General features: G+C 35.3%; 1 protein-coding gene across 1 annotated transcript in view; it reads right to left on the reverse strand.

Annotated features, from left to right (window-relative positions):
- LRP12 (LDL receptor related protein 12) overlaps positions 1-25,342 on the reverse strand; it is a 72,389-nt gene that overhangs the window by 2,619 nt on the left and 44,428 nt on the right. Inside the window, exons 3-6 of the mRNA XM_008689355.2 lie at positions 16,492-16,627; positions 7,830-8,032; positions 5,030-6,134; positions 3,356-3,488 (exon numbers count right to left, since the gene is read on the reverse strand). Coding sequence (XP_008687577.2) covers positions 3,356-3,488; positions 5,030-6,134; positions 7,830-8,032; positions 16,492-16,627 — 1,577 coding nt within the window. The remainder of the gene's footprint in view (positions 1-3,355; positions 3,489-5,029; positions 6,135-7,829; positions 8,033-16,491; positions 16,628-25,342) is intronic.

Consider the following 25,342-nt stretch of genomic DNA (forward strand, 5'->3'; position numbering starts at 1 on the left):
AGCTAGGAATGGAAACTAGGCCCTTCATCTGTTTTATGCTTTTTTTTTTTTTAAAAACATAGAACAAGTGAGATTTGATTTACAAAACTGAAACTTTCTAAAACATGTGAAAGTTACATTTCACAGTTGGTTCTCAAGGATTTGCTGAATGAATGGACAATGAAGATTGATTTTTATTGTCATAAATAAAATTATTAATTAATTTGTAATACAGCAGAGGAAACGAGCTAAAAACCTTAATTTGCTTATAGCAGTACACAATGGTAGTTGAGACATTTGGACTCTTCTCAGTCTTTAAAGTTTTATCTTCTACAGCTTAGCGTTAAGCATAAATTATCATATCCTTGTTCTTTGAAAATTTACTTTTTCCTAGATGAATACATTTATGGATTATTTTTAGGACATACAACATTTATTTAAAACAGTCTTTAGGCTCCATCTAGTGGTTATAAAAAGGAGCATTCAAACTTGGAACAGACACAGTTTTCAGTTGTGGCATTTGGTATTTAAAACACAGTATTTCCAGGAAAGAATGGTAAGTTGATGTACTCCCTTTTCAATGATGATATAAATTCCCTCTGCCAAAATGAATAGCTCCTGCCTTTACTCTCACAGAAGAAATGAGGGAAAGGAAAGATGTGATAGCATGTGCTCTTTATCTTTCTTCAAGATGGGTATTAAGTTTACTTGTAAAACATAAACTCAGTAATATAATTCAGAGAAAGCAAGGAAACTACTTTCATAGGAATATTTAATAACCTAGCCTTAGTAAAGCACAGATTGTCAATAAGAAATCTGAATATCAGCATCACAGATTTGCTATACAAATGAGTCAAGATGTTCCACCAAGTACCTAATTATAAACTGAAAAACAAAATGGTTCATATCCTTAAGGAACTTCTCCATAGATGTGGTCCTCACCATTCGGCATCTGAGTTCTAAGGCTTTTGTGTGAGCACCAAGTTAATCCAGCCACGAACAGAAGGCTCTGCAGCTAAGCTTCCCTTCTATGCAGCTATCTCCCATCAAGATCCACAATGCCGACTTTCACATTACAGTCAGTCATAGCGAGGTGAAGCTCTCTACCTAGTTATAAGTCTGTTTAATTAAAATTAATTTAACATTAGATTCTATAAGGGGATCTCATGAATGTTTTAGGAATAATTTTATATACTTCCTCAGTTTATGATGCAGAAGAAAGCATTCTTTAGAATACATTTCTATTTTTGAATGGGATAGTAATTTAGAATATTGTTTTTCTTTTTAAAAATTCTTATGAAAATTTGAGAATTTGTTACCAAAAGTTTTAAACTTGAAAGTTTAACCTCATAAACTGAATAAAATCCACCTTACAATTCATAAACGTACTTTTAAAACTTTGTTGAAGTAGAATTCCCTCCTAAGGGTAACATAAACCTAAAGGATGGTGTAGTATGTAGTAAAGAATTAAACCGTACCGCAGTGAGGTCTGACTTTTGCCCTATACTTCTGGGATGTGATCTCTAAGCTCTTACAATGTCTTCTATGACAGGGGTGTCCCTGCCTGGGGCCTTGGGGCAGCCAGATACAGAGAACACTGTGTCTGAGGGGGAGACTGGAAGCCACACCAGCAATGTGATGCAGGGTGGGTGCTCTGGGTCAGCGCTATCAGTCAAACTCTGCAGGGGCTGGGGACTGAGATCAGCCACATGTACAGTCATCATTCCTATGTGATGGAGCCCCAGTAAAAACTCTGGAGGCCAAGTCCTGGGTGAGCTTCCCTCCTTGGCAATATTCTGTGCACACTGTCATACACCTGTGTTGAGAGAGTAACACTGTCTTGACTTTATGGGGAGAGGAGAACTAGAAGATCTGTGTTTGCTACCCTCTTGAACCCTGTTCTATGTGTCTTTTCCTTTGGCTGATTTAATCTAGGTCCTTCCTTGTAATAAACCATAACCATGAGTATAATAGCTTTTAATGGGTTCTGAGTCCATGCAGTGAATTGTCAAAACTGAAAATCATTTTGGGAACCCCTGAACTTATAATTTCTATAAAGATCAGAGCTGCCTTATGTAGACTGTGCTTCCTCTAACTAGACAATTGGCTAAACTCTTGAAGGCAGCCTTAGGGTAAAGGGGTGGTGGGTGGCAGATGGTGGAGTGGGTGGGTGGGTGGAATTAACCACTTTTTGAGTTCCTACCTAAAAAGAAACCTTCCACATGGCAGGGTCAATAGACTATAGCTTTTTCCTATTTTGGACACAAAATTCCAACCAGTGGAACTTCTGAATTGTTTACTAACAAAGTAACAATCCAGAGAAATGTTTTTAAAACTATAAATTCTCACCAAATATTTCCTAAAAGTCAAATAAAGGTGACAGACTGTAATCAGTAATCTTATTTACCAGAAATTAGATCACTGGGAAAACAATGTTTATCAATTTTTATAAATATTTCTGGATGAATTTACATTTTTAAATGTATACATCCTTATGCCTTTATTTTTTAAAGATTTTATTTATTTATTTTATTTTATTTTATTTTATTTTATTTTATTTTATTTTATTTCTTTAAAGTAGGCTCCAAGCCCAGCATGGAGCACAATGTGGGGCTTAAACTTATGACCCTGAGATCAAGACCTGAGCTGAGATCAAGAGTTGGACACTTAACTGACTGAGCCACCCACCCAGTCGTTCTTGAAAAAGAAATTTTTTAAAAAGTGCTAATAGAAATTTAAAGAATTCAGAAACATTAATAAAGAATGAGTTACTATTTAAAGAAATGATATGAATTCTTAAACACTATAAAATCTAGCTGTGAAGTTTTCCCTCAAGTCAGGTGGAAATGTTAACTTCATTGCAATTACTTTTATCATTAACTAGTTAACCAGCATGTTACTAATATGTAACCAGTTACTATTTAAAATACTATGAATTCTGAAACACTATAAAATCTAGCTATGAAGTTTTCCCTCAAAGTCAGGTGGAAATGTTACTTAGTTGCAATTGCTTTTACTTATTAACTAGTTAATCTAGCATGTTACTAATATATTACTAGCATACTAATTTTAACATTCATTCTTAATCTTTTAGATGTTTAGTTCAAATAGAAAATAACTTACCAAACTTGACTTCTGAATTTTAATACGCCAAATGATCCTAAACAGTAAAATGCTTAAGAATCACATAACTAAATCAGAAGAATGAAAAACTGATTTTGTAGCATTTGTTAAAATACAACGAAACAATTAAAATTTCAAATCCTCCATATATTTAATCCTTGACTTGACTGCAAAAATTATGACAAAGGTCCTTTATCATATATACAAATATAGAATTCATTTTATGAGACAGAAATCATAAACTGCAACATACCTGATTAGGTGAACAAACAGGAAAATCTTCAACTGGTGGAATTAAACCCTGAGCAATCAATTGTCCATAAGAGGGAGGAGCTTCTCTTCTTAGCAATTCTGCTTCCACTCTTGACAACTGTGTTTCAAATGACCTTTGAGAGAAAACAGGGTGATAAAAAGGGTTCAAAAAAAAAAAAAAAGGCAAGACAAACTAATGATTTTTGAATCAAGAATTAAAACAATCTGAACCTTAATATATTTGACCATTTTTAAAGCTTAGTCAACCAACATTTATTGAATATCTATACCATTCCTACACTGAGAATACCAAGATGAAGAAGACAGTCTGTCCTCATGGGGCTTTATATTAGAAGCCTGGATCACTAAGTTCTAATGAATTAGAAATCCCCATAAGAGGTAAAGGTATGAGATTTTTAAACCCCTAAGAACATAAGGGGCTTTGGATTTTAGGTGGAAGTAATCATCCAGTTCAACACATTTAGTTTACAGATGAGGAAAAGAGTGAAATGAGTTGCTAATGTACTTTCTTGCATAGCTTGTTCCTAAACTCAAGACCTCGGACTCTTCATTAAGCTCTTACGCTGCAATGTAGTAAAAAATCTTCTGGCCATTTATACTTGCCCAAAGACAAGATGCAGCATGATTACATTGATTCTGTGCATCTATTAGCTTAGTTGTCTGGGACATGAAGTTCCTTGTTGAATCTATTATTTGTAACTCTCCTGGAATGTAGGGTCACTGTCTCCACGACAGCCTCCTAAGGGACCTCTCTCTGCCATCAGCTTCTCCCAGGTCCAGTCTATCCTGCACCACGTGGAAGAAAACCTTCCTGCAGGTCACCCTTTAATACTTAACCATTTCTTACGTAACTGAGAACTCTGACACATGGCTCTTATGGTCCTCCACAACACGACACTAGCCCATGTCCCAAGCTTCACCTTTCAGCCCTTCATATGTACCTTAGGCTCCAGACATCCTGAACTATGTGCTACTTTTCCAAACAATGCTGGGGATTCCTACTTCTATGCATTTTCCCAGGCTAATTTTTTCAACTACAAGACCTTTTCCCTGTCTACATTCTGCTTACAGATTTCAAATGGCACTTCTTCAATAAAAGCCCTTCCATAATCCCCTCATCAAATTAGGCATCTTTTGACTTTTATACCACTTTGTTTTATAGTTCTTACAGCATTTGTATTTTCGTCATCTTATTCCACCCACCAATGACTTCCTCCTAACTCTAAAGTGCCTGCGAAATTATGCCTTATTCATTTTCTACTCATCTGTATAGTGCTTTGAACATAGTAGGTTCTCAAATATTTGCAACTGTCGAATTCCTATTTATAAAAACACGGGTTAAAACATTACAACTGAGAACTGCAGCTTGCAAAGTTCCTATAAAACAGATTAATCTGAAAACAGAAACTGGCAAATACAGATTGCCTTTTCTCACCTCATAACTCTCAGTATTTATTAGTTTTTAAAATGTGTTTAGCCTCTTGGGTCTTAATCTTTTCACACTAATTTCATAAATCATGAAAGACAGTTATCTATTTCCAAAAATGGTATAAAACCAAAGTCTAACACTGATGACGCTAAAGTTCTGCTGCAAACACTGGGACCATGTGTATTGCAGAAGGCACAACCACTACAGTTTTGTCTTGATACTGACCTTCGTTCAAACATTCTCAGAGAATAGAGCTTACAGGTACATCCCAGGGCAATGACCAGTAACAGGCCACAGATAAGGCTCCCTATGACGGCTGCAGTTATGACTCTCGTCGGCACAATGACAGGGCAATTCTCCTCATCGCTGCCGTCACCGCAGTCATCCTGAGAATCACACACCCAGCTTTCAAACACACAACGATTGTTTTTACAGTGAAAATTTCCTGGCTGGCAAAAAAAGCAGTTTTTTTCATCTGAGCCGTTTGGGCAATGATTCTGGTAGTTGCAGCGATCAGAACGAGGATAACAGACACCGTTTCGGGAACAGGGGAATTCTTCCTTCTGGCACATGGTGCAGTTTATTTCATCCCTTCCGTTTGGGCAATGCCAATACCCATCACAGCGCTGCTGTTCTGTGTAACACCCCCAGTTACCCCCACAGGGTATTTCCCAAGGCAAACAGAAGCCATCTACTTGGTAAGTGGCATTAAATCCCCTTGCAGCGTTCACTTTGTCAGCGCAAAAATGGACCCTGATCTGCCCGGAAGAAGAAACAACCGTAAGAGGTGCATGAGAATCAAAAGCCGTTAAGACACGCAAAAGCTTGTGTGGATTCTCCTCTAACCCATCGTATATTTTGACGTAATCGCCATAACCAGTACCATCGAGTTTAAAGTCGGTGAAGCGTAAAATGACTTTACGATGATCACCAGTGTCTATTAACCAGGTGCAGTTGCTTCCAGGAGGATAGAAATCCGGGTAATTGGGAGAATTGAAAGTACCGTAGAAATATTTTAGCCACTGCCCACAGGTTGGCATGTCACAGTCGATCTCGTCTCCGAGGTCCAGGCAGTCAATGTTGCCGTCGCATTTCAGAGATTCGGGGAGACACGTGTAAACCTTGGTGAACCGAGACAGACACTGGAACTGGTTGTAGGCACAGGGCTGAAAGGAAGCGGATGTCGGGGGGTCGGCTTCTCGGGCGCAGACCTCCTCGTCAGACCCGTCTCCGCACTCGTCCATGCTGTTGCATTTCCAGGCTTCAGGTATACACTTGCCATTGCCACAGCGGAACTGATCGCAAGCACAGTTGGGTTCTTCGGATTTCCCTGGGAGGGCGTGGGGAGGACGGAGATGGAGAGGCAGGGAGAAAAAAACCATACTCTTTAAAAGATACAGAACAGCAAGTGGTATTTTTATAATAAACATTAAGCCCAAGAGATAGGGGTTTAAAAAAATCTTATTTTAAAAAACAGATTAGGTTCTAATGGCAAATTAATATTGGCTCAACACATTAATATTGGCTCAACAATTCGATTTATTAAACACCTATTGCTTGTTCCATGAAGACCTTTGTATTTTGACCTAAAGCAAAGAGAACACAAACCGGGGTTGCCGGAAGGGAGGTAGGTGGGGGGGATGGGATGGAATAATGGGTGATGGGTATCAAGGAGGGTAATTGCTGTGATGAGCACTGGGTGTTGTATGTAAGTGATAATTCACTAAATTCTCCTCCTGAACCCAATATTATGCTGTGTGTTACTGGAATTGAAATAAAAACATGGAAAAAACAAAAGGGAGGAGAACAGTTCTGCTTTTGTAGAGAGCTGTTTTACTGCAGAACATTTAGTAATCTAAGATACATGAGCCAATAGACGATACTGCCTAAAATTTTTAAATAATTTACTGTATAAACATCATTAGAATGACAGACGTATTGAAATAAAGAAAAATTCACCCACAAAAATCACCTTTCCAAATCAATTCTTTTCATATTTTTTGTGTTCTTTTCTAGTTCTTGTTTTTATATATACAATATTTTGCTATATGTGTCATACAGCATACACTATTTTGTAATCCTATTATATAGACCCAAATTTCTACTAAGCTTATTATAAGATTAGCTTTATATACAGTTGATAATATTTCATGTGATCATAACACAACACTTCCATTTTATAATTCTACTGTTTAACACAAATGCAAAACACTGCATGAATCTGAGCTAAAGATATACATTTACTCATCAAAATAGTAGGGGGAAAGAGAGAAAAAACTTGAAATGCCTATAGAATTCCAATTATTGTAGTGTACCATCCTAAATATATATCAATGATGAGGTAGGGGAAGAAAATCAAACATTAGATCCTTACGGTCCCCAAAACGAACAATGTTTATGACAATACTTCTCCACTAACAACTTACTTATTGGTAAAGAGGTGACAGAGAATGTGCTTCAGAAGCTAAATAAGTATTACAAAGAAAAAGCAGCGTATTTGTTGAAAAGACGACAAATTTTAGAAGATGTAAAATGATTTTCAGCAAAAGTATATATAATTCTAATACTCTGAGTTATTCACATATGTATAATCTGGTCACACTTTTTGAAAGAAAAGATTCAGAATAGTAAAAGAAGACTTCTGATACTACAAACCATGGAGTGAAACGGAATGTCTTTTCTGCGAAGCTGTAAAGACAATGGTCATTCAGACACACAGAAACACATTCTGAGGCAACTTTCAGGTTCTCAGTAAACACCTGAGGGAAAAAATGTTACTTTTAAAATAAGTGTATTTAAATATTTAAAAAGAAAGTTGACCTTAGTTTATAAAATTGATCATTTTATTACAATGTACAAAACACCTTTTTGAGACTGTGCCCTAGGGCACCTGAGCCTTCTTCAATCTCAATAGCCTTGAGGCTTAGTCAAAATTAAATGGGTATTGTTTTAGAAGACTAGCCCCAAAGTGACTTGGTATATACTACAGAATTCTGTTGTCTTTCTTCTTTTTTTGAAAACACACCTGAAAAATATGCCAGTCTGAAACCCTTTCTAGAGATACTGTCATCAGAATGGAACCTGATCCAGACGTGGTCTTGGGAAGAAATATATGGTGGTGGAACTGTCGAACCACAAGCTCTGTAACTTTCAATGTTCTTGTATGTTTCTATCGTCAACCAGTCCAAACTGCATCTTCTGGACCCTTGAATATCAAAATCCTGAAAACTAGAAATAAAAAGTCAGAAAAGGCTATTAATAAGGGTAATTTTAGAAAAAAATTTTCAGAATAATACAATATAACTGAGGACTTTATTGTAAGCCTCCATATTCGCTGATTCTCCTGGGTTTTCCAGGCATATAGCCATGTCATCAGCAAACAATAACACTGTTTCTATGTTTCTAATGTTTATACCTCTTTCCCAGATTCTCAAACAATACTTCTTAAGTAATACCAGATTCCAAAATAATGCTAAAAAAAACCCTAGGTAATAGTTGGCACCTTGTTTCTTTTTCTTCTGTTTGTGTGTGTTTAGGAAGGACTACTTCTAAATCAGAATATCCTAATTGTCCTGTATTTGAACTAGAAACACCACTCCATAATCTGATAAACTGAAGTACACACAGAGAATGTCAGTCTCCTCTTAGATTAGACTGCTTCATTTGCTTGCTTAGTGAAAAGTTTACAGCTTACATTTTCAGGTGAGCAAATAGCACAAATCCAAGGAAAGTAAAAAAAAGTAAAAACAAACAAAATCTTTATCAGTGAAAAATCCCTAAGATTGGGAATACTTTTTTTTTTTTTTTAACAGAAGTTACGTTATAGTCAAAGACTATCTTGTCGTTCACAAAATATGGGCATGCAAAAAGGGCAAAAAAGTCAAAAGCACATATAAAATTAACTACTGCTATGAAAAAAGAGAAACTAAAGCACTATTTTCCAATAACATGTCTCCACCAAGCAGGGAATATCTGACTTTATCTCCATGCCTCTGCCTCAAATTGTGAAAATGAAATTAATTATTCAAGGATTTTTACATCAGGATATTTCCTGTTTAAACAGTCTGAGTAACTATAAGAAAAACTGACAGATAATCTGATTGTTACCAGTTTTTCACTATTCTGAACAATGCTTTAAAGAACTCTTGTATGTATCTCTGCATGAGCAAATATTTCTCTAGGACAAATTTTTCTAGAAGTAGAATTGCTAGGTCAAAAGACAAAATTCCACTTTAAATTTGACAGACACTGACAGAAATATTTATACTAACTAATTTCCATTGAGTTTTATGAAAGAACCTTATACTCCATGACTCTGGAAAATTGGGATATTCTGTTTTTTAAAAAAAACTTTTACCAACTATTTTGCAATTCCTTATTTACGGAGATTGAAACACTTTTTCCTATGTTTACTTATGTTTATTTCTTTTCCTATGAATTGCTTTGTTCTATCATCCTTCATCAGAAATTTTTCTTATTCACTTAAAAATTCTCTATGTAGTAAAAACATGTACCTATTTAGGGGTATGTCTATAATGCAAGATATAGGTACAGATATCTGTACCCACATTCTCTCCAATAGCTGATGTCAGTCATTGGTTGGCACGAACTGACATCTCTCACTGGGTTTTATGTGCACTTTCCTGAAGACTAATGATGTTGAACATCTTTTCATGTGCTTATTGGCCATTCTTACATCTGTGAAGTATATGTTCAAGTCTTTTGCCCATTTAAAAAAATTGAGTTGTTTCTCAAGTTATTCAATGTTCTCAGAGACAGGTCAAGATTTTTACACCTACTTGGTTTTATCATGCATGGAACATTCTCGTCTGGTCATCCTGCACTTGTGGAGGTTTGGTTCAGCTTTGCCCTTAGTCTTAGGTGAATTCTTAATTTTAGGACATTGTGTTTACTTATAATGTATGACATTTCTGTGGCTTCCATAAAATCCCAGGGAATTTACCAAGCTCCTCAAACTCAGCAGGTTTCAGACTCCAAACGCTGCCTCAGCCACAGGGCACAGCTGCTGAAATCCTGGAGTAGCTTTTTCTACCAGGTTTCTTAGTGTCTCTTAAGCATGCACAGTTCAGAAAAGAGCAAAGAATTTGAGAATGCAGATGTAAGGGCTTCCTACATTGGGGCTCTCTCCTTTCCGGGACTTGCCTTTTCAATTTCCAGCTACTCTGACAGGCTCAACGCCACCGTGATACCACCTCAAGCCCACGAGACTGTGGTGGTCTGTCTGTTTGAGTTCCAGTTACTCCACTCTGCCTGGGGAGCTAACAGGAAGCAAATGTATCTCACCAGTGTGGGTCCTTTCTTTCAAGGGTTTAGTTCCCTCTAGCTTCTGCCATTTCTATTTACTTTCTAGAACCTTTGAATAGTTTTAAAAAAATTTTTATCCAAAGTTGATCATTATTTATGGGTGGGCTAGTCAGACTCAGCTAAGGAATCCCTTAATACCCTTTTACCCACTAAAATGTTTAAGATTGAGGAAAGCAGGATCCTTGCCCAGAACAAAAGAAATGATCAATCAATATCTATTCATGTATACACTCTTGGATTTGGTTTGCTAATATTTCATTTAGGATTATTAAAATACATTTAAAAGTAAAATTAGGTTTCAGGTTTTCTTTTTTTATGATTCATCGTAGTTTATAGAACAAAGATGCTGATCACATACCTGTGCCCTGTGCCTGTTTAAAGTATAGATCTAGGGTAGAAAATTTCAATTTCTTCATGTTTTTTGGTTTAATCAGCTTTCCCTAAACTTTTGAGCCACCTTTGATAATTTAAATTTTTGTAGAAATCATTTTATTATTAAGATAAAATTTTACTATCAAGGTAAAATTTGTTACAAAGCTGAAACAGTACTTTCTTACACTAAAAATTTTTTTCATATCTGTGGGCTTTATATTTGCCTGGATTTTCTATAGAGATGAGCATAGTATTGGCAAACATGGAGAGTTTCATCTCTTCCTTCCCATTTTTCCTATTACTCATTTCTATTTATTGTCTTTTTGCATTGACTCAGGGTTTCTAGTATAAGCAGTGAAAGCATGCATCCTCATCCTCGTCCTTGGTACTAAAATTAACTTCAATATTAAGTTTGATTGAAACACTTTTTAACAGATACCTTTTATCAGGTTAAGGAATTCCTTATCTATTCATTTAGTAACACCTGCCTAAACTATTTGGTTTTAGAATTTTTATCTGAATGTTGATTCAATTTCTTTAGTGAAGAATCAATTCTTGAATCAATTTTGGTAATGTACAATTTCTAGAAAATGGTCCAATTTATCTAATTGTATAACAGTGTTACCATAAACTATTCATAATATTCCCTTATGACTTTGGAAGCCTCTATTATTGTATTTATAATTTTAGACACTTTTGCTCATTCTTACTTGTACCTTTTCTCTTTTTTCTTCAGTCTTGCTTTGAGACTTGTTTAAAACTTTTCCCGAGGTTTCCAGTTTGTTTGTTTTATTGAATCTTATTGTTTATTCTATTTAATTATTTTCTGGTCTTATCTTACTGTAGTGGGCACCTGGGTGGCTCAGTCAGTTAAGTGTCTGCCTTCGGCTCCAGTCATGATCTCTGGGTCCTGGGATCCAGCCCTGTGTTGGGCTCCCTGCTCAGTAGGGAGTCTGCTTCTTTCTCTCTCTCCCTCTGCCCCACCCCACTGCTCATTCTCTGTCTCTCAAATAAATAAATAAAATCTTAAAAAAATTTACCCTGTAGTTTTCCTTCTATACTCTTAAGAAAATGCTGAGCTTGTTTATTTCCCATTCTGCTTATTTTTAAGTCAAGGCATTCAAGCTGTAAATTTTTTGCTAAGTAGTCCATCAATGTGTTCCAACAGATTTAATAAGTTAATACTTTCATTATGGTTATTTTCAAAATATTTCATGAGTTCCAGTGTGATTTTCAGCATTAGTGCAGGAGTTTTTCAGGCATATGCTTCCAAACATATGGGTTTTGTTGTTATTTCCCCCCAGTTTTTTATTGTGGTTTCTAATTTAACTGCATTGTGGTCAGAGAACACAATCTGAATAATGCAAAGTCTTAGAAATGGAATTCAGAATTCCTCTGTGTTTAATACATAATTTTTTTGTAAATATCCCATATGTTTTTGAAAACAATGCATATTCTCTATTCACTGAATATAAACATATATAGTGTTCCTACTGGATCAAGCTTGTTAATTTTTATCAAATCTTCTATCTTTACTATTTTTGTTTAATCTATTGAATTCTGATTAAAGGTATGTTTATTAACTTCCACTAACTGGATCAAACTTGGTAATTCTTCATATTCTGCTGCTTTGCATGTATTTTAGGCTTTGTTATGAGGTACACAAAATTTACCATGATTCCATCTTCCTAGTGGATTATTTCATTTGTTATTAATATTTTGTGTCTTAAGCTAAATTACATCTACTGTTAATCTTCCTACACTAGCTTTCTCTATATCAGTATTTCCAAAGCTTATCTTTTTCTATCACCCCTTTCTAAGCTGTGTTTGTTTTAGGTATGTTCTTAGAAGCCCTTTATAGGAGGGTCACACCAATCAACAAACCAATAAACCTGATCAGACTGTCTTTAAAAGGTTAAATGAATTTTTTATTGAACACCCCTTCTACTGAGGGAGATGTTTCATTTTCCTCCTTTCCTGTGTTCTTTTGTATTCATAGGTTTTTTTTTTTATTTCTTTTACTTTACCAGATACTCAAGATTGCTATCTATTTTTTCAGTAGTTATCTTTAGATGTTGTAATTCAAATACTAAAACATACTTTTGTTCTAATTAAGGCCAAGTAAGAGTATTCGGTGTTTCTATTCTCTTTTCAAATTCTCAGATTTGGTGGAAAAATTTACAACCTTATTTTCACTAATCTCTAACTGAAATTTGGCATTTCACTTATAAATATAAACAACAAACCATGATAGTATTTACAGTACCTGTCACTCTGTCATCAGCAGAAATCACAGATAATTACATTTCAGTTTAAATATCTAGAATAACTATTTACACTCAAAATCACCTTGAAATTACAGTAGCTGTTAGAATCATCACTTACTAATAGGTTAATAGCATATATTACTATATTACAAACTTGTAAAAATGTTCCGATAGCTATACCTCAATATAATTGGTTCCCTTTGTAATAATATGTAGTATGACTTATGAGTTTAAAAACATTTAGAAAAGAATCTATACATGTCACTAACTACCAAAGTGTTCACAGCATAAAAAAGGTTAAGGAAAAAAATCCTGATGCACTTGTGATGAGCAGTGGGTGATGTGAAGAATTGTTGAATCACTATATTGTACACCTGAAACTAATATAACACTGTATGTTAACTATACTAGAATTAAAATAAACAAAAACAAAACAGTGAGGGTTATCATGTCTGGAGTAAATTTGTGTTTGGATTTTGTTGGCTGTTTCTGTTAGTATTAATATTTTCCATACATTCTGGAAATAATGCTCATTCTGTAGAAGCTTTTCTGGTTTTCTCTCTCTCCTTTTAACCCACTCTCTTTCTGTATTCTCCTGTCTGTGTTTTGTAGCTACGTCCACCTGCGTCTCCATTCCAGAACAATCTTAATATGGTGGTTCAGAGGATTACAGATCCTGTCGTGGAGTCAGTAGGTAGCCTGGTTAAATTCCTCTTTGTAAGGGTATGTCCTCCCACCTCTCTAAGTTTTCAGCCCCATACAAGTTCAGGCAGTGGTTAGTGATTAATGCAAGTTTTCTTCAGTCTTCTTTTTTTTTTTTAAATTAAAAACAAAATTTTAAATTTTTATTTAAATTTAATTAATTAACATATAGTGTATTACTAGTTTCAGAGACAGAGCTCAGTGATTCATCAGTCTTATATAATACCAGTACTCATTACATCATGTACCCTCCTTAATGTCCATCACCCAGTTACCTTATCTCCCCCCCCCCCCCCCCCAAGCCTTCTTTCTTGAGCAAAACACCCTGACTCTAGTCCTTGGCTTCAAGCAGAGAATTAAAATCCAATCCTCTATCTCTTCTTGTTAAGATGGCCTTTGTTGATTTTGGTAAGTTTCAAGGGAGAGGAGTAAGATAAAAATGCCTTCATGTTACCTCTTTAATCAGTTTTATAAGGAGAGCTCTAAGTACTACTTATACATTGTTCATATAACTTTAGTTTCCCTTTTTTATCAGATTTTAATTTTATTTTAAACTCAGGAATGAATGTTTTCTTTTTATCAAAATGCTTTAATTTTTTTAAAGATATTTATTTATTTATTTATTTATTTATTTGACAGAGAGAGAGAGAGCGAGAGCACGCACAAGTAGGCAGAGGGGCAAGCACAGGGTGACAAAGAAGCAAGCTCCCCACTGAGCAGAGAGCCCGATGCAGGGGTTGATCCCAGAACCCTGGGATCATGGCCTGAGCTGAAGGCAGATGCTTAACTAACTCAGCTACCCAAGTGCCCCTATCAAAATGCTTTAAAGCGTCTGTCTATTCTAGATAATCATATACTTTTTCTTTGACTTGTTAATATAGTAAATTAATTTAGAATTTTCTAATAGTGACTCACTTTTATGTCTAAATGAGCTGCATTTGATCATGGTATAAATTTCTTTTGAACAATTTAAGATTACACCAATATTCACAAGTGAAACTTGACTGTGTGTGTGTGTGTGTGTGTGTGTGTGAGATCTTTTTAAGGTTTGGTATTAAATGATAATGATTTCAGTAAGAACTAGGACAATTGCTTTCTGATCTCATTAGGCTGTATAAATCCAAATTCATTAACTTCTTCTGGAATTTAGGAAATTTTCCTTTAAATATATGGCTTATCTCTAATTTTGTTCTGCATTTCAGTACTGTGCTTGGTTTTAGTGTTTCTTTGTAAAATCTCAAGGGTCCAACACATGATCAGAACCAAATGGCAGTATTTCATGTAGCCTCCTCCGTGCTGGGAAGAATTTCCAAGTTTTATGGAACTGAGCTGGTAGGTGGCAAATTTAATTTTGGGGTTGGATTTTTAGGTTAAAGATAAAAATCTCCAAAAACTCTAGTTTTATGTTGAAAGAAATCCAGTACATGGAATCCCACGGTAAAATGCTATTTTGTAAACATGTTTATACTTAGTCGTATTATAAGTAACAGAAAATAGGCACATTGTCCAGGTTCCAATACTGGCACTGTTGCAGAAGGATAATCTTAATGGCACATGCTACCAATCCATCAGGCAAGAGAATCACACTTCTCACAGAGAACAGTTTCTATTCAAGCTCAGCTTCAGCGTTCCAGAAGAAGTGGCCTGGGGCAGAAGGGACCAGAGCAAAACAAACCAGATGGCCCCTGTTTTATGGCTTCCACAGAAAAAAGGGGGACTGAACACAGCTGTGCTTCTCCAGAGACACTGGTTGTCTCATTAGTTAAGGGATATAAATAAGGAAGATGGATGAAATAGATGAAGGGGATTAAGAGGTACAAACTTCCAGCTGTAAAATAAATAAGTCACAGAGATGAAAAGTACAGCATAGGGAACATAGTCAATATATTACAGTAACATCATATGGTGACAGATGGTGACTACCTTATCACAGTGAGTACTGAATAATGTAGAGAATTGTTGATCAGTATGTTGTGCGCCTGAACTAACATCACACTGTACGTTAATTATATTTCAAAAACCCCCACAAAAGTAGGCTAAACTTACAATCTTATTTTTTAAAAATGTAAGAAGGGATTTGAGTCTGTGATCTGCCAGGTCTCTTCTAAATCTAAAATCCCATACTTTTTACCTATAAAAATGTTACTAATGAAAGAATGTTGAAGATGCCTTTGTGCTGTTGCAGACACTGCCTCTGAGATAGGCATGACTTTCTGATTTGTGTTTCAGTTCCCACTATAGCTCTTTGTTGAGGCACAGTATTTTTTTCTTTTTCTTTCCTTCAGGCAAATTTTTTTTCTAATAGCCTTGATATAACTTCCTTAAGCGAGCGTTATCTAGTTCCACTGAATCTTTTCTCCTTAGCATCTTATTCCCATAGTGCTTTTCCGCAATTTTAAATGTTTTTAAAATGAATCTAATCTTTCTTATTTATATTTATTAGAATCTTAAACTTTTGTTTATTTCTCCTAGGAATCTCTTTTATTTTGTATTCTTAACAAAAGTTCTTTTGTTTCAAAGTTATATAAAAAAGAGATTTTTCTAGACACATTATCAGCTTGTTTCAAGTTTTATATACATATATATACACACAGGTAAACACTACAATCATGTTTTAGCTTGTTAAGACAGAGGACTCTACTAATGAGACTAAGGTTATGGGCTAGATTTCCAAGTGATTAGTGAGTTTTGTTTATTTGTCCCACAGCCAAAGATTATACTCTTGATCCTAATAAGCTATTTTGCAAATGTGCACCTTTTGTTAAAAAGGTGATCTAGAAGAATATGGATGGCTCAGTGGAAATCCATTACCACCATCAGAAAATATTCAAAACACATGCCCTTACAGTAAGATGAAGGATGGGCCATTATTCCCACCCTTAATATGGTACTGGTAACTATAGCTTATTACATTTTTAGAAAATTGTCTTTTTATATAACTGCATGCTGAGTGATGATACCTGGAAACTGAATTTATATCTTGTGATATTATACAGTAATTCAGAAAGGTATCAGCATTACCTTATAGTAATGATTTCCCCTGGGTTTGCCCGTATGAACCAGCTGCAGTTGATTTTGGCAGGATATTCGGAAGGCCAGCCTGGGCTTGTGATTATACCACTTGGTGCTCGAATTTGTTCTGGAGTCTCTCCACAAGCTGGAAGAAGCCAAAGCAATCCTAGCTAATTATTATACTTCAAGACAAAGCAGTAAGTCAGTGTTTACTTAAAAAAAAAACAAAAAAACCCACACTTCAGACATCAAATCATATACAATAAAATATGCTATCATCAACCTTAAAGATCTTTTATTACTCTAGTAAGATATTTTATTTTCTTCCCTTTTAGTCAAAGTATTTCTAATTAAGTTCATATTTTGGGGAGGCACAGAAGTTTTCAAATTAAGTTTACAAACTGAATAACAGTTTAAGAGTCAGGATTACTGATTCAGCTACCTTTTTTCTTTTAAATTCTACCTTTTTATCTTTTTCTTTTAAAATCTACCTTTTTATCTTTTAAATTCATTTTCTTTATTATAAACTAACTATAAAGCTCAACGTTTACTGAATTACTGTGTTTAGATCTTTAAGAGTACCATTTTGGTTTTTGGACACTTTAAATTAAAAGACTATTATATGAATAGTCTTCTGAACAAAATAATGAAGGGAAAGCACATATAAACACAATAGTAAAATGATGGATTGTTACGAAGTTAGCAGATGACTGGATAAAGACAGCAAAGCACTATACTTCAAAATTACTGCAAAGTAGTTCTTTAATTTATTGTTAATATTTCTAAATTTTATTACAGGGAGATAAATGATTCCTAAATTATTTTAAAAATACAGGCTTGAAAAGGTGACTAAAATATCATTATGTGATTAGATATCTGAATATCATGAAGAAATACAGAACCAGCTTAAACTACTACCAACACTTTCCTGGTTCACTCTCCTTGCATTATCTTGAACTTTCAGAGTGAAACAGTTCACATCTTACCTATCCAGAGGTCAGCAGATAATGCGACAATTTATTCTCCCTCAATTTAAAAAAATAGTCATTGGGCTACAAAAAAAACACAGGATGAATGTTTTAAGCTTTCAGTAAAATTTAAAACCTTAGAACCTCTTATTTGATGTAATTTCAACATATTAGATTATTTGATTTTTAAAATAACAGCAGATTAGAAGCAGCAAATTAGAAGTGAGGAGAATAGCTGCCAGGAATACAGAGACAGTTCTCAGAAGTGATGGGGGCAATTTTCAGAAAAAAAAAAAAAAAGTATGTGCTGAACTTAAAAACCATGACAGCTCAGAACATGTATAATACTGCCTATTTTCCAAAAGGCAAGAGAAGACTCTCCTTTCATAATAATTAGTAGTCATACCTAGCTAAAAGAGTTACTGAGTGAATACATGAATCCTTGCATGCAAAGTGCTTGGTGTAATATGTGGCCTGAACTTCAATGCTTTTTGAGTTCTGCTGTTAGCTTAAAAATTAGTTCACCCAATTTGTAGATAGGCAAGTATCCCTATTACAATTATAATTTGTAAAAATGGCCTTTTTTTTTTTGATAACAGAGGTTACAGTCCATTCAATTAAGGTTAGAATGCTAAGAAGTGTACTACACAATTTTACACAGTTTTTATCTATAATGATCAAAATAAAGCTAGCTGTATTGCTGAGTCAATCCTTATTTCTATAGAATAACCCATTCCCCGAAGAAAAAATGCAATCCAGGTTTTAAAAGCACACTTTACTGAAGAAAAAATGTTCATGCCTAAAATGGGTCTACCCTGGAATTAGGTAGGGTACATTGCACCAAAGGGATCTTGTATTCAATCACTTTTAGAAAACAGACTCACAGAATACAAGGAGGTAATATATCAAGAACCTACTACACATCTTATTGCCCACTCAGAGTCAAGGCTTCCAAATTTGTTTTGGTTACATTTCATTAAGAGTAAAATTTCTCGGGGCGCCTGGGTGGCACAGCGGTTAACCGTCTGCCTTCGGCTCAGGGCGTGATCCCGGCATTATGGGATCGAGTCCCACATCAGGCTCTTCCGCTATGAGCCTGCTTCTTCCTCTCCCACTCCCCCTGCTTGTGTTCCCTCTCTCGCTTGGCTGTCTTTCTCTGTCGAATAAATAAATAAAATCTTTAAAAAAAAAAAAAAAAGTAAAATTTCTCTTACAAAAAATTTTTTAAAATTTTGATAAATGATACTTTAGAAAAAGACAAAATTTACCTAAATGTGAGCTTATCGACAATGAAGTGCCAGAGGTTTGCTTTTAACTTTGCTCTAATGAGTTATCCTCATAATAAAGAAAAGAAATCTTTTTCTTTCTTCGTTATCTCTTCCCAAAGCATTCGGGAGTAGTACACGAAAGCAAAAACCAGGTAGGAATAACTTACGGCAAAGCAGACAATTTTTAGCCTTTAAATAAATGGATAGAATAGTTATAGGGGAAAAGCTAGGAAGAATTTCATTAGGTTTTATTAGGTTTTGTTTTAAATTTCTCCCCCCTGAATACCTGAGAAACCCATAGGTGGTGCTCTTATACCAAAAACTAAGTATGTTACGCTCTGATACGGATGCTCAAAAATACTATTGTGAATATTTTATTTTCATACAACTGCCCAAGGATAAGATACACCACCCATAAATAAGAATGGATATTTTAAGATTTAGTATTTTACATTCTTAATTCAATAAGTACTTTAAAAACAAAAGGATAGTATCATGTTTCTCCCTTAATTGGTTATGAACACGTATTTTGATTTAATTTTGCACATTTGCAACATGACTGAGTTAGGCATTTAGTTTCAAATCCAGCCGGTGGCTTTTTATCAACACATTTTTGCATGTGCAATACATTGGGCATGTAGATAAATATACTCTAGAACAACCATAACTTCTTCCTTTCTCTACATAAGAAAGAGTAAATTCAAATGCCAAAAGAGTAAGATTAACATTAGAAACCATTAAGAAAATTTTCTGTCCCTTTTCGGTTAAGAATTTGCATATATCTATATATCTGGGTAGATTTGGAATCTTAAGATCTAGATGCTATCTGTCCTACCTGCCATTTACTGGCTTTGTCATAGTGTAAACTACTAAACCCCTTTGGGTCTTGGCTTCCTTACATGTTAAAATAAGAAGCTGCTATTTGAATACCTCTAAGGTCTATTTTAGCCCTAAATCATGCCCACCCCCATCTCCCATCATCAAGATATATTTCTACTACATTTCTGATGGCTCGTCAGGATGGACTCATAAATTTTTCCTTATTTTCTCACTTTTCATTTTCTCTTTGGCCTACTGAAACCAGACTTCCAATTCTTAACTCCATAAAAACCTTGCTAGCAGGCAAAACCATCCTTGATCTCACTGCTGAATGGAAGGGATGCTCAGTCCCCATCCTACTTGATCTCTCTGGAGTATCTGAGAGGGATTTGTTTTTTCTTGATACTCTACCTTGACTTTGCTGACATCACGTCTGGCTCACCTTCTACCTCTGACTGTTCTGTGTCAGTTCTCTAGTTCTAGATCCTCCTCTTCAGCCGGCTTCTGGAAGGCTGGTGTTCGCAGTTCATTCCCAAGCCTTCTGCTCTCCTCACTCACTACAGAAGGTCTCACTACATCCTACAATTTCAATATGATCTACAGTTCATGGGTTTAAGATCTCTAACCCAGAGATTTTGCATAGTCAAATTCCCAATGGACGTTCCAACCTCAAATTCAACATGATCCGACAGTGTATTTCCCCAATCTTCCTTTTTATCCTATATTCTGAATCTTTATTGTCTTAGGCATCAGCTGGTTAAAGGAATAATCATTTTACCTAATTCAAATACAAAGGAAATTTAATATTACAGGCGATTCAAGGATTTCTAAGCATAGGAAATAAATCAGGACTTAACAGCGACTACAACTAGCAATTTCCAAATCAAACACTGAGACTGCTTTTATCACCTGTTACGCCTGCTTTATCTCCCAACATCTATCCCAATCTTCCAACTGACTTTCTCTGAGTCCTCTATTTTTTGTTATTTCAGTGTCTTCTAATGATTTCCCATTCTTAACTCATTGTAACCCTACAGAGCTCAAGTACTTACCATCAACTGTAATTTCAATTTTTCTTAGTTTACTATATTGTTATTCATTTTATATCTTTTTATATGAAAGATTTGTGGTGAGTTATTGTTATAATCAATGATAACACTTAAGCCTCCATCCCCTCACTTGTAAATAGGGATTAAAAGACTACCTACCACCTAGTGTTACAAAGGTTAAATACAACTATTATGGTAAACGACTTAGCACACTGCTTGGATTACAATAAACTGTCCATAAATAACACCACATGATATACCAAGTCAGACTGGTTTGTAGTAATGTCTGGAATGCTGTATTGAGATGTGTTCAGACTAAGTGGGAAAGAGCCAGTGACTATTCATTTAATATGTACCGGGTACCATTATGCTGTGGAAAGAATGAGAAATTATGCCACCAATTAACTCGTTATCTGACATGGGCAGAAGCCAGGGTAAGGATAAGGTTGTGGGATACCCACAAAACAATGCTTTAGGAAATGAATCTCTTTTTGTTTTGAACTAAACTGTTTATATAATTCTACTAGTCTGAACCTAATCCTTCTAGACTTTGACTATACACCCAATTTGTGATATACCAAACCTGACATTCTTTTACCTACATTTATTCTACCCATTCCTTCTCTATTGCGGATACATAATTAGTTTAGCTACATACAGTATGATTAATTCTCCAGTGAGAATTAGGTTATACATAACTGGCAGATGGAGAAATCTTGTCAGTATAATGCAAAGTTGTGAACAATTTTATTTTTGGCATGTAAATGATTTGAATAATCCAAAAGCAGGAGATTTCACAGCTTAAGAAAAAATACAAAAACCCTATAGGATGGCCTTCTTTTATTGTCGAGTGGTTACCTTACTAGCTTAAAGAACTGCTTGACTTTCCTCTATATTAATTTATCTTGGGAAGTCACGAGTACAGATGGGGATGTGAAGTCATTTCTCTGCCATAAAAACAAAACAAAACATTTTAATAAAGGGTATAATTCAGAGATAATACATATATCATCATCATCATTATTTTTTAAGATTTTCCTTTTAGGGGTGCCTGGGTGGCTCAGTTGGTTAAGTGTGTGACACTTGGTTTCAGCTCAGGTCATGATCTCAGAATTGTGAGCTCTATGCGTTACGCTCTATGCTCAGTGGGGAGTTGGTTTAAGATTCTCTCCCTCTACTCCTCAGCTCACATGCACAGGCTCTCTCTCTAAAATACATAAATAAATCTTAAAAAATAAAATCTTTAAAAAATTTTTATTTTTAAGTAATCTCTACACCCAGTGTGGGGCTCGAATTCACAATCCTGAGATCGAGAGTGGCATGCTCCAGCAACTGGGTCAGTCAGGTGCCTTGAATTATATTTTTATTTTTGATTAAATTATTCTCCATTAGAAGCAAATGTCTTCAAGGAGTAAGTATGAAGCCCAGAAGATAAGAGATGCAAAGTCTGGACTGATTCTAGGTATAAATGTCAGGGGTACTTAACTGTGTTAGCATTTGGACTGCTATTTTGTCAGGGCTATCCTTACAAAGTTACATAGTTGTAAGTGAACTGTACCAATACGACTTTTCTCATAAGCCTTGTTAGTTTAGTGTTTAATTTTGCAGATTGTGAGATTTTCCAGAAATGATTATATTTTAGTCTTTGGTCATTTTGCCTCCTTAATAGACCTCTTAACAACCAGTATCAACTTTTGGTTCTTGGAATACAAACATCTACAAAAAATATATCTACCTAATTTACTCAGGTCAGTATCTTTACATATAAACAAGCATTCAAGTATTTTGGATGATGATAATCCATTATTTCTACTTTTGATAAATTTCCCATAACTCCAGAAACAGAAACTCCCAAGTTAAGGAGGGTCCAAATGTTCATTCAAAAGACAGCAACTTTCCACTTGGACAACATCTTCTCCATACAATTATGTAGTGATTAGGTTATCTGATTAGCTCTAAAAAGCCTATTTAATTCATAGTGGTTCTAAGAGGACAACTGGAATGAAAAAAAAATGAAAGAAAATGGCATTATTAGAATGCTAGTGGTTAAGCTATACTCAAAGGCTAAACTAAAGATATGCAATTTTGAACTTATCCTGTTTGTTATCAGTTAAGACAGGGAGAATTAACTGAGGAATAAACAGGTAGAGATCCTCTGCTGGTGTTCTCAGTAAGATTTTGATGTTAGGTTTCAGGTTTAGAATGCAAAGATCTCACTGCGTAGTTTAGAAAACAGCAAAACTGAGAAATACTCAAGACTTCTACATGTTTAACCGGATACTAATTCAATAATCTCAAAGAAAAGCAAAGAACTATGGCTTTAAACTAGATTAATGCACCATAACTATCAAATTTAAAGAAATCATTTAAAAAATAGGAAGTGTTCAAACAACCTCTATTTCACACGTGGCAGAAGGGAGGAGAGAATGACTTCAAAATAATGTCAAAGAAACTGCCCTTCGATCTGAGATTTCATGGTTTCAAAGACTGAGAAAAAAAAGAGGCAGGCAAGGAAACTTATGATTAGAACTGAACTACCTGTAAAATGGAAACAAAAATGACGATTTCCTGTTCTACAGATGATGAGCTGGACTTCCTTTCAAAACTGACAAGAGTTGACACTTTATGACTACAAGGAGTTTAGACTAAAAGTGACACGGAATCTTTGTGCCTTTGGTTTTAATAAGCCACAAAACTAGATGCAAAGAAAAATCAATGATGCTTTACTGACCACTGAAGTACATAAAATACATATGAAAGGCACCTGAAAAGAGCATGTAGAGAATTCATGCTCTCATGGAAATCACAGTTTTGTAATAATGATATGTTATTCACTTAATCCAAGAGATATATAAACAGTTACAAGAACATACAAGACAATACAGTCCTGAACAACATAATACCCTTTAAAGTAATTATAAACAATGCATCATATGGGCATATTAGGTATTATTAAACAGACACAAAGACCCACACATACAAAAAGCCTGCATTATATAAGTATAGAACAGGGAGGGCTTACCTGACTATTAACACAGCATTTCTTTCACAAAACAGAAGTAGGCAGAGCCAGAGTAAAGAAAGAGCACATTCCAAATCAGAAAAATTTAATGACCTAATTCCATAGACAGCAGTCAAGCCAACATAGGCTACTATGAAAAAAGTGATGTGATGCAAAGAAAGCAACTGGTGAGGCACAGAGGTCAGCTAAGAAGCCTGTCTAACCTGTAAAATTTTACTTCATGGAAATCTCACTATCTAACAAGAGCAAGAGCATGTTCAGTCCGTTTATAAGCAAAGGACGGCATTTATAGTCAGTGGTGGTCATTTTCATTTGGCTGTCTCATTTTTCAGAGTATGGTGTTTATAAAATTAACTCCATTATGGCTACAAAAGCAATTCCAAATGTTGAAAACACTAGCAAGAAGAAATTAATTCTAATGGAAATAGATGTACTTAAAAAAAAATGCCATCTCCTAGATAAAGAAGCAGTAGCAAACGGTGACTACTGAATGGCCACATAGGAGGCAAGAAAGAAGATTCTAAAGGCTGACGAGGAAATCACACGATATATGGAAAAGACTGCCTGCACGAGCAATACCAGGCATTGAGACGTGGAAAATTAAGATATGCAGACAGATGATTAGCATGAAAACCAGACTCCTACCGGTCCAGTTAATTTAGGAGAAGGGCAGCAGTTTGAAACTTAAAGGTTAAGTGTGGTGCACAAGGCTGAAGATGAGATTCTTGCTGCAAGTCACAGGTTTATGGCTTGTGAGTTGAAGGACCATGCATACAATCAAAGTATGGAGTGTGTGGTCAGGCCTGTGGATCCCATGACTAATGATAATGTTGCTGCCTGTCAGGTACTTCCTTCCTTTCTTCCTTTCTTCTTTTCTTTTTAAAGATTTATTTATTTTAAAGAGAGGGAGAGAGAGAGAGACTCTCAAGCAGACTCTGCACTGAGCACAGAGCCCAATGTGGGGCTCGATCTCATGATCCTGAGGTCATGACGTGAGCTGAAGTCAAGAGCTGGATGCTTACCCGACTGAGCCACCCCAGCACCTCTCAGGCATTTCCTTTTAATTCCTAGTATTATTTAATTCTTAGTACTATTTAATTCTCTTTTTCTTTATTCCTATTTAATAGATAAGGAAAAAAATGGAGGCACAGAGAAATCAATTTTCTTAAGATCACAAAAAAGCTAGTAAGTGTCACAACTGGGATTTGAACCCAGGCAATAGGCTTCCCAGGCTGCAGCCCTAGCCACTAAGACACACTACTGCCCAAGAGAGCTCCCTATGACACTTGGAATAATTATCAAGACGACAGAGCTGCCGCAACAGAATTTCAGTAAAGATAAAAGTAGTTTATTTTGGAAAAATTTCTCTTAGTCCTGTATTAACACAGAGAGTAAAGGTTTTAAAACTTCTAAAGACTGATTCCTATTTGCTACCAATCCAGGTAGTGACTGAGGCAGGACTAATCTTCTTAGTTTTTTTGGAAGAGTATTTTAGGACCTACCTTTAATAAGATAAATGTATATACAGGAGTTAATTATAGGTAAGATGTTGAGGGCATGGGGTAGAATAGCAGCAATAAGGGGATGTAGTGAAGGCTGAGGAGGTATTTCAAAGGAAAGAGGAACAGAGAAGGGGAGAAGCAGGGAAGGCCGGAGGATTAACAGAAGATGATAATATTCTTAATGTTAGACGGCCAGAGTTTAGAAAGCAAGCATGTTGTGTACGAAGTCTGT

The sequence above is a fragment of the Ursus maritimus genome, unplaced genomic scaffold (assembly GCF_017311325.1).
Source record: "Ursus maritimus isolate PB19 unplaced genomic scaffold, ASM1731132v1 scaffold_9, whole genome shotgun sequence".
Lineage (NCBI taxonomy): Eukaryota > Metazoa > Chordata > Mammalia > Carnivora > Ursidae > Ursus > Ursus maritimus.